The sequence below is a fragment of the Liolophura sinensis genome, chromosome 10, assembly GCF_032854445.1.
Source record: "Liolophura sinensis isolate JHLJ2023 chromosome 10, CUHK_Ljap_v2, whole genome shotgun sequence".
Classification (NCBI taxonomy): domain Eukaryota; kingdom Metazoa; phylum Mollusca; class Polyplacophora; order Chitonida; family Chitonidae; genus Liolophura; species Liolophura sinensis.
In genome coordinates, this window is record NC_088304.1 from 23,821,198 (window position 1) to 23,831,409 (window position 10,212).

General features: G+C 40.4%; 1 protein-coding gene across 1 annotated transcript in view; it reads left to right on the forward strand.

Annotated features, from left to right (window-relative positions):
* Window positions 1–3,807, forward strand: part of LOC135476235 (tetratricopeptide repeat protein 28-like) — a 30,958-nt gene extending 27,151 nt beyond the window's left edge. Inside the window, exons 14-15 of the mRNA XM_064756182.1 lie at window positions 93–301; window positions 865–3,807. Coding sequence (XP_064612252.1) covers window positions 93–301; window positions 865–3,168 — 2,513 coding nt within the window. The 3' untranslated portion in view covers window positions 3,169–3,807. The remainder of the gene's footprint in view (window positions 1–92; window positions 302–864) is intronic.
* The last annotated feature ends 6,405 nt before the right edge of the window (window positions 3,808–10,212 follow it).

A 10,212-nucleotide genomic window follows, 5' to 3' on the forward strand; every position in this document is an offset into this window, starting at 1 on the left:
ATATATGCAGAAGAGTCTACAATTGGGGAGAGGGGGGATGCCAATGAGAACCTGAGTGCTTTGTCTGACCAGCCCTGTACTTTTATCTCCAGACACCCAAGAGGCTCCCCGCAGTTTGACGCTGGATAGCTCTAGCAGCCTGGAATCTCTCTCCTCCTCCCACAGTAGTTCCACATCCACCTCCACCTTCTCTAAGGGCAGCTCCCCGCCGCTCTCCCCGCGCACCCGCAAACGCTCCCTCTTCAACCCGGCTGAGATGGAGAAAGTGCGCAGCGTCCACAAGAACCATCTCCTTAATCAGGTTAGTGCGGTGTTCTAAGTTAATAGATTGGCCACAGTCTTCTGACCTTTGTTTCAGTTTGTAAGTCTATAATAACTGAATTAGCTTCCTTGAGGTCTCTCTCCTGCTATAATTCCCTCTGGTTGTCAGTTGGTTGTCAGTCTTTGGACATTCTGTCCTTTAGGGCAGTTCACTTAGTAACGGCGATGCGTATGGCTTTGTGTTTGATGGCACAGCTAGTGCAAATTTGGTATTGATGATCTTCTTATTAGTGATGTACTATATTTTCAACTGAACCCTGGGATATTTTGTGATTTGTGAAATGTAAGGATTGATGTTAACTTGTCATTGAAGTTGTTACCGGAACAAAATAATTGCTAAGAGAAGAAAGACCCAAAAATGCTACCAAGGCTAGGTCAGCAACAGGTTATTTACTAAGTTTTTGTGTTTGGTTATTTGAAAAAAAAAAAAAACACTGTCCAAAAAAAATAAAACCTCAGTGGACAAGTGTGGACAAATGCTGGAATCTTTTTTTATTCAGTGGATTTTTTTATTGTCTGAACTGTGTCATACGTCTGTTTTAGGGAGGTCTCATCGGTCGAGCTGGAGGCCTAAAAAACAAGAGCAATCAACCAAATCCCTCTCTGTATTTGTCCCATCAGAGTCGGATTCGATCGATGTACCGTGGGAACGCCATTGGCGCTGAAGAATTCTGCATGGACGATTCCAGTAGCCAAGGCTCCTCCCCTCTAAGTTTTCTAGGAGATCTCCACGAGCTGCCAGAAAACACAGAAATTTCCTACCAGACAAACAGTCGAAGAGAGACAGGAAATTCCTCAGTGTCTAATGGAGATCCTGTTGCCAGGAGCAACCGCTATAGCAGCTCCTCCCAGAGTGAGGCTGAAGACTCGGGTCAAAAGTCACAGCAGGAGGAGTTCCAATTTCGGCGGAATTCCCTTGGTTCTCAGAGCAGCAGCACTCTGACAAGCAAGAGTTCCCATGACAACCTAGCAGAAGAATCTCTTGCTCAGACTTTGACAAATCAGGATGTGTTTTATAACTTGGACAATCAGTCCACGGACTCGGGAAGCGTTCATATTCCTGCTGAGGTTGATACATCGCAGGAACTGGAGTCAAGGAATTCTGGGAGTTTAGCTTATGACCCGGAGCAGATTGCAAAAATGGTTCTAGCGGAGGTCGGGAGAGAAAAGCAGGCCGTAGAATCCATGCAGAAAGTGAATTTGATGAAGTCTCAGCAGACTAGTTTTATGCTACGCAGACAATATTCTGATACGTCCCCCAACGGGGATAGTCAGACCTCCCAAAAGGGAGATAATAAAGTGCAGACCGCTGAGAAGATGTCAGCATTTAAGACTGTACCTGCCATGACAGGGCAGACCAGTTCTAGTCATGCCCCATTGTGTCACACTTCACCATCAGGACTACCTCGCTCCCCCCAGCCTGGCTTTCACGCACGACAAGACAGTGGGCAGGGGAGAAGTTGTACCACCTCCGGCTCTGAATCAGACCGCGAACCAGAATCTCATGGCGCTAATCCCGCATTCACATCTTTACCACCAACGGGTCAGTGCAACAACAACAACACTTCCAGGAAGGTTCCTCCTCCAGTCCCAAGCAAACCTCTTCCCAGGAACCTTCTTCCACCGGAACCTCACCGGAACTCTGCCCAATCTGGAGGTGACCCCAAGAGAAAGGTGTACGACACGAGCGTAGACAGCACAGACAGTGGTATCGTGGATGACAAAGCGCCCAACCACTCTACTGTAAGCCATGTGGACCGTGGTGGGAAACCTAGCTTACCTCCACCTCCACAATCCCGCGCTCCTCCTAAGTCTGTCCCGTACCAGCTGCCCCTTAGAGACCCGCCCCCACCTCGTGTTGGCAGGGGAGGTAAGCCCTTCCCTCATCACCTCTCTCCTCAGCTCCGTCCCGAGAGTTCCGCCAGCACCAGTAGCCAGTGTTCTACAACTTCCTCCTCCTCCGTACAGACTGTGATCTATAGACCCCCAGACAGGAACAGTAGGGCGTCCTTACCTCCTCCACCCCCTGCCCCAGGACCGGCAAGCAGCGCACAGACCAAGCTAAATGCCTCAAGGGTTAGGTTCTATGCTGATGCTGGGTACACATCCAGTGATGCAGAAGGATCTGTGTCTTACAGAGAGGCGAGCGCGCGCCGACAACCACAGAACAATCGGCGCAGCATGGGAAGTGTTGACTCATCCGACGCAGAGTCAGTGGACAGTTACTCTGGTAGATGGCCCAGCCACAGGCAACAACAACAACGTCGCTATTCATATCACCCAGATGAGCACAAGCCCTCGCCCACAGACCAGTGGTCTGTGAGTCAGGACGGAAGAGCAATGTATCACTTTCCGGCCGGCAGACAAAACAACTCTTACCCAGACCTTACCACTGGTCCACCCCCTTACACTCCTCCTCAGCCCTACTCTGCTCAGAATACTACTGCAAGGCCCCATTCAGGGGAAGCCCCAAGGACTTACAACCAGGGGCCTTACAGGCAGGCTCCTGAGTCTGACCAAAATCAAAGTGTGTACAGAGAGAAGCTTGGTTCCAGGCATGACCCTCATTTCTACAGACAAACTGAGCAGGCACCCAGGGGAACATACACGTCCCACTCTTATGATCAGCCCCAGGGACAGAACACCTCTTACAATGGTCAAGTTGACCAATCAAAAGCCTGGAGGCAGGATGTTCCGCCCCCAATGTACTGGTCAGACATTCGCTCAGAAAAAACTGACCACAGAACTGGCCAACCAAGGGAGGGCATCCAGCTACAGACGATTTACACCGAGCGAGCTCGTAAAGCTCTCCCCAAGGGGGCGGTCCTTCAGTCGTCAAAGTGCTAGCCAAGGCTGATCATGTAGCTCCACCCACTGACAGCTTTCATCCAATGAGATTTGGTGCTACAATTTGACGTTCCATCCTGTCATCAAGTTGCTTTAAAAGTGCATCACTGCTGCAGAGTCACGAAAATGGGAAAAAGAACATATTTTTGATGGTTTTATGATTTTTTTTTTATTGTAAACAAACTGACAAGCCGTATGTACAAATGACTTCCTGAGAAGAATGCCATTCATGTGAAATTTACAAAATATACCCATTGGGACTATGCACAAACCTATTTAACATTTCATTGATACATGTAGATGTGCTGTTTTGCTAGGATAGTATGTGTTACTTATTCCCTGGGAGATCCCATTACTGAATTGCTAACAAGACTGTGATGTGGAGTTTTTGGTACCTTGTCACATCTTGTAAATCCGATAAGGCTTGGTTGATATGTTATACACTTCTGAATGGCTGTTTGTTCGTTCCCATGGCAACCAGCACACTTACCCCAACAAAAATTATACAAACAGCTATACATGTATATGATACAGAATAACTGATACTACTTTACTAGTATACCATGTTCATAGCAAAGCTTTATATCGGAACGCAGTAAAATAAAAATGATTTATAGATGTATGTATATATATATATATATATATGGTTATATAGATATATAAATATACTAATTCTGTATTTGTTAAGTTTAAATTTTGTAATGTGAAGTTACAGCGTTTGTGACCTTCAAACTGTTTAAATCATGGTATCATTTTATACAGCTTAGCTGGTTCATTGGCACTGTAAACATGGCCTGTGTCAATGTCAATGAAAAGTCAATTATGTCACGTCTCAATCTATAACAATAAAATCATCCATTAGTCTGTGCCTTGACATTGTATTGCATTGATACAAAGTATTCACTTAACAATTTGTGTAAAGGTACATTTTGTATACTTATTAAATAATATAATGTGTAAATGAGATTTAATGATCAAGGCTGTAAGCATGAATGTCATTCTGTGGTGTGTCAAAGTGCAAGGGTCATTCTGTGGTGTGTCAAAGTGCAAGGGTCATTCTGTGGTATGTCATAGTGCAACGGTCATTCTGTGGGGTGTCAAAGTACAAGGGTCATTCTGCCATATGTCAAAGTGTAAAGGTCATTCTGCGGGGTGTCAAAATGAAAGAACAATTGTGTAATAGCGAAAGTGCAAGGCTCATTCTGTTGTGTGTCGAAGATTCCTGGGAATGATTTTTGTCCATTTAGTGTTGCCATGGTGTTTGCAGATTTGTGTGTGTGTGTGTGTGGTTGTAGAGGATTTGTTCAAAATATATTAATCAACACATCTAATAGTCTTTCCCATTTCCAATTGTATCAAAGTCCTGTTCACGAGATACTTGTGTACATTTACATTTAGTCCATTTTAATAGACATTCCATGAAGTTTTATCACACAAATGACTGTCTCGCTGCTTTGTCGAATTGTGTGTTGTTCTATTTATTTATAAATTTTATTCCTTGGCTTTCGAAAGCTTTTATTGCTGGTTTTCATTTTTTTTTTTGTTTTATCCATGTACATAACCTGCGAATCTCAAACTAATATGCAACATTCCAGATAACTTCTAATCACTTTATCATTAGTTATTATAATTTTGGTTTAACTTTTCCACTTATTTGTTGATCTGTGTTAAGCCATATCTTGTTAGCAGCATACTTACTGTTCACCGATTCTTGTACTAACGCCATTCATGGTTATACTGAAGGATAATCATCAAATACTTACTTTGACTTATTTTTTAAGAGAGCAATGTGTCTGTATTTTGTGACGTGTTTATGCAGACCATACAGCTGGAACTTGTTTGCCAGGTTCTCCATTTAAACATACTAGTCCTCAGTAATAGTACCCTCAGTTGGAAATAGCATCTTGTAATGCTCTTATGTTACTCAATATGAAACTATTTTAGACTAATTTAAACAGATATGTTGTATAACATGCTTTTACCAGGGAAAAATGGCGAATCTCTTTTCATCAGATGTTCAAAATCTGACAACCTGGTGTTGGACATCAAAGGAGGGATGAAAAAATCGGTCCATATGAAGCAAATTTAGTTATGAACAAAAATTCTGGGACAGCTTGAAAAGGGAGGCAAATCTGTACACAGATAAATTATCTCCCCTTATTGCACAGTCCCGCCCAAATACCATGCTGCGGCATCATGCTTATGTGTAGATATAAAAGTTGATCCCAGTGCAGTGGTTTTGTATCCAGCAATGTATCAACCATTACAATACTGTCTCCAAGGCGAAAATTTCATTACAGCAATAATAATTGTACTGATATTTATCTTTGGGCCGATATTGTTGAATTACACAATAAATAGCCAAATTTGTTTAACTATGATCTCGTGTTTTTCAATATGCCTAAGCATGTGCAGGCTTTAGTTTTCGATCTTCACGGGCCAGTTGTTCAAAGGTATAATATTTAATTCTTAATACCATGCAGTATCATACTAATACAAAGTAAATGGCACTATACTGTGGACTTTTAGTGAAAGAAAGCTAAAATATGAGGTGGGGTTCTTCAGATAAGCAACTGAAAACTGCGTAAAATTACTTGCATTTATTTTATTGGATTTTTTTTTTTTTTAGAGGAGTGTTGAAAGGCATTCAAATATTTAATTCCTATGGTGGGCTTTACGAGCCATACTGACAGTATCTTGGAACTCTGACGTCACATTTTTTCACGATGTTGACCAGAATGAACGAATTTTTGGGAACATTATTTCATTAATATTTTACTCATGGGTAAAAAGAGTCATTCCAACATTCAGTGTGGTGATTAGAGTAGGGGAAAACTTCCTGTGACATCACCGAGCTCCTAAACTCTGTTATCAGCAGGGTTCGCACGCCTGACGGCCAAAAAAATTCAAGTACTTGAAAAAACAACATTCACAATTTCCGCTATCGCGTACAAACTGCTAAAAAATGACTTTTTTGGTCATTTCGTAAGCGTGGTGCAGACATCACAGATAATCAGGCAACCCATGATTGATTCTTATAAATTTTCCACATTCTGTCAGAATAAAAAGCGCAGCTTAAAATATTTCCGCACAATGCATGTGTTCGTAAACAGCGCTACTGTCAGTCACCATTAGTTCAGGGCGGACGTGCCCATACTGGAGACCTCTAGGCTATACTTCGGAGGCACAATCGGCAGTATGCCCGATTGACGCTGCTGCCGTCCTTGGAACTACAGCCATTCATTGCTAAAACGACAGTTGCCTGGCATCTCTAATGCTTTTTTCACGCACCGATTCACTCTCAATGACTACAGCGTAAGTTCTTACCGCCAACCCCCAAAATGGCGATCTTTGCGCCCTGTGGCGGAGAAAAGGAAGTCTGTAGTGGCGCAAAACTAGGACCGCGTACACGCCACTGGCGGCCGTTTTAGGTGCATGCCGGTTGCCAGTTGATGCACACATTCTTACCACCGAATAACTTTCTTCACGTGACACAAACAAAATCTATACTTGTTTCAAGGACCTTCACATAGAAATGATAAAATTCAAGCACTTTCCAGTCCCTGAATTACCAAAATAAAATTCAAGTAATTTCAAGGTTTTCAAGGACCCGTGCGAACCCTGTAGTAGCATAAAGCCTACGTTAGAATTCAAACGTTTGAACGCCTTTAATTCTCTTCGCAAAACGTATAAAAAGTATCTGAATGTATATTTATTCATAGTTTTAAGTGGTCTATAAAGTGATGCCTGCTTTTTAGAGGTCTTTTCCTTTAAAGTTAAAAAACCAGGGCCAAGTTGTTTATTTGTGCATTAGGACTTAAGCCCAGTATTAACTCTAGTGTAGATTTAGGGTGCTATAAGTTCAATGTTAGTACAAAGACTGGTATTAAGGACAAAGTAAAAAATTCTGAAAAAGAAAATCACTTCTTTTTTCCACAGTATGAACGGTCTTTAATCTGATATATAATTCATTGTAGTGTTTTCTTTGCCTGCAAGATTTAAGCCTGGCTTAACTTTTTACATGTAGGCCTAATACACATTTGAACAACCGACCGTTGCTTTTGCACAACACTGCTTCGCCGGATCGGTGACATGAAGAGCATCAAATCTGTTTTTTAGCATGATGACACCAACATGTGTCCAATGGTTGCAGCTGTTATGAAGTTGTTGTTGGTATTTGAGAAGTCACAAGCACCTGTAAAAAAACGATTTAGTGTTATCGACTTGGAATTTGCTTGGAAGTTTTCAGTGCAGATTGTCTATATACTATAGTATGAATCAGGATTTTCAGCTTGTTTTTAAGGAAATCAGGATTTTCAAAGTACACATATTTATTCGTTGACCAAAATGTTTAAAACTAAAAGGGCTGAACCGAATGAACTCCCTTGGGGATACTCTTCCGTCTACAATGTGGGTTTTTATGAGCAAGTGGTGGTTAGGTGGGACCTCCCAGAAAATGGCTAATGACAAGTTTCCGAGTCAAAGCGACACAAGCTAGTTGAAAACATAGCTTTAAGGCAGATTTAAATGTTGTAAACTTATTTGGAAAGCCAGGATAATTAAATGTTATGTATTTTTAAAACCTATTTGGAATCCTGGCCCTTATTAAATACATTCAAGACAGCTTCTGAAAAACCCTGTCAAATTATATATATATATATATATATATATATATATATATATATATATATATATATTCTACTTAAGCTGAAAACATCAACTTCATTTACGATCTCTCAACCCTAACTCTTCAACCTTTTAGCATGTGTGCTAGGTATTCTGAAGACATAATTCTGTGTAGAATGATAAAATTATAGCTTTTGTGCAGCCCCAAAATTGACCAATCCAATCAATGTATTTTTGTCTCCAAAATCAAAGTGAAAATGAGCATAAATTGCACTGAAAGTTGCTTTTTTATATGCGACAAGATTGAGGAATTAGGGTAGCAGTTCCTGGTTTCATTAAACCCTAAGTGGTCGACTCTACACCTGCATATTAGTCCCGCCTTTAAGTCATTCAACCATTTGTTTATAATTATAATTGCCTGCCAATATCGTCTTTATTGTATTTTATTGTACACATTTGTATTCGGGCCATTGGTGAATAAATAAGAAAACACACGAATAAACAAGAAAGAAAAAAAGCACTAGCACCTGTGTAAACTTTTTAACACAAGATGCAGTACTAGATAATAGATTATTTCTCCTATACCTTATCACCACGAATGAATGAATGCCTAGGATTTTATGTCGTACGTAGCAATTTTTCAGTCATATGACGACGATGTGTCAATTGGTGTGTATAGATATACTGTGTCTTCTTGTGGTAGGGTGATTCCATGCCGCCACTGAAGTATCATGCCGAAGACACATTATACCCGCTCAACCAGTACTGCTTCCCCGCCCTAACCTCTCAGTACAGTGCTGAGCGCCAAGCGAGCCAGCGACAAGTACCATTTTTGGTGTGATTTGACCCGGGTGTGAACCTCATATGAGGATGATAACACAAACCACAACATCACAAAAACACTTGTAGTTTACTGATAGATTTATTTCTCACTGAGATATACATTCATTACAGGCCTAGGTGTTGAGATAAAATGACTAGCATAGAAGTGACTTGTATAGTGAGCTTCTGCAACATCGTGGAGAATGGGGCTTTCATGGAGGCGATGTTGATGCATACAGCTAGAAAACTGCAGGGCTCTTTCAGGGTGCATTTAGACCTGTCGCCGCGTTAAACCTATAAAACTTGCACCTCAACTTTACAGCTTGACACAATTTCAGTCTTGTGAATTTACAAGTTCACACATCAAAGCCAGCAATATTAATAATCCTCAATAAAATCTTCGGATACCAATGTGTAATTTTTCTCTACCAATCACTGTTCTGTATCTACATGTACCAGTACACGGAAGGCCAAAACCACTTCAATAATTTGCGTCTTAATATACATGTATGTAGTTTTTACACAAAAATTTCAACAAAACAGTTTTAACCCCAGGCCATTACTGTGCATCGAATACAGCATTTACTCAAAATTTACAAACGTCATGTTGAACAAATTGTTTTAAAAACTGAATTTTACGAAGCTTGATTCGCTGTATTGTGTTTTTATAACTGTAACATAACTTTTATAGCAGCTCTGAGTGGCATGTCTCTGAAAAGTATAAATTAACATCACACTGAGGCATACTCATCAGCCAAATACAGCGTGTACTCTACATTCCCATCCCATTTTATAGAAATACGAACATTTCTGTTTTCTGATTACTTCAAGTATGACCAAATTATTATTAAAACTGTTTTGAATCATAACTTTTACGACATGATATTGATGTACATCATTAACTCCAAGAAAATTGAACGTTCATAGCATCAGCAATCTGCTTACTGTGTCTCTTCAACCTTTTCGCATGTTTGCAAGATTTTTATTCAATCATACTCAGTGTTGACAGACAAAATTATACATTTTGTGAAGCCCTGAAGCTGGCTAATCCAACAAATGTCAATTTGTCTGCCAAATTAAATTAAAAATGTGCATAAATTGCACTGAAAGTTGCTTTCAACTTCATATACGAAAAGGTTGATGAATTAAGGTAAATGTACTTGGAGCACAGGTTATCAAATGCATTTTTCCCACCTACATTTAAGTCAAGCCTAACACACATGTATTTTAACACTTTCTCAAAGAAAACAAGCCTAGGTCCACACTGTTAAGCTAAGTGCACACTGTTAAGATAAGGCCCAGTTGTATAAACACAGAATGTTGATGGTGAAAGATAACAAGTGGTATTAAAACATAATCTGTGACAAACTCTTTTTACACAATATGTGAATATTTAAATAACACAAAACCACCTGTGTGGGATTGTACATATCTTAACAGGCACTTTTTGCTATTCTCATATATACCTGACCAGCAATTCTACACAATTTGAAATTCTGAAACATCAACAAAGCCCATGGTATTATTAATCAACAACAAGAACTAAAAGGAAACAAAACATTAGAGATTGTCATTAATCAACAGAGGAAGGCAACA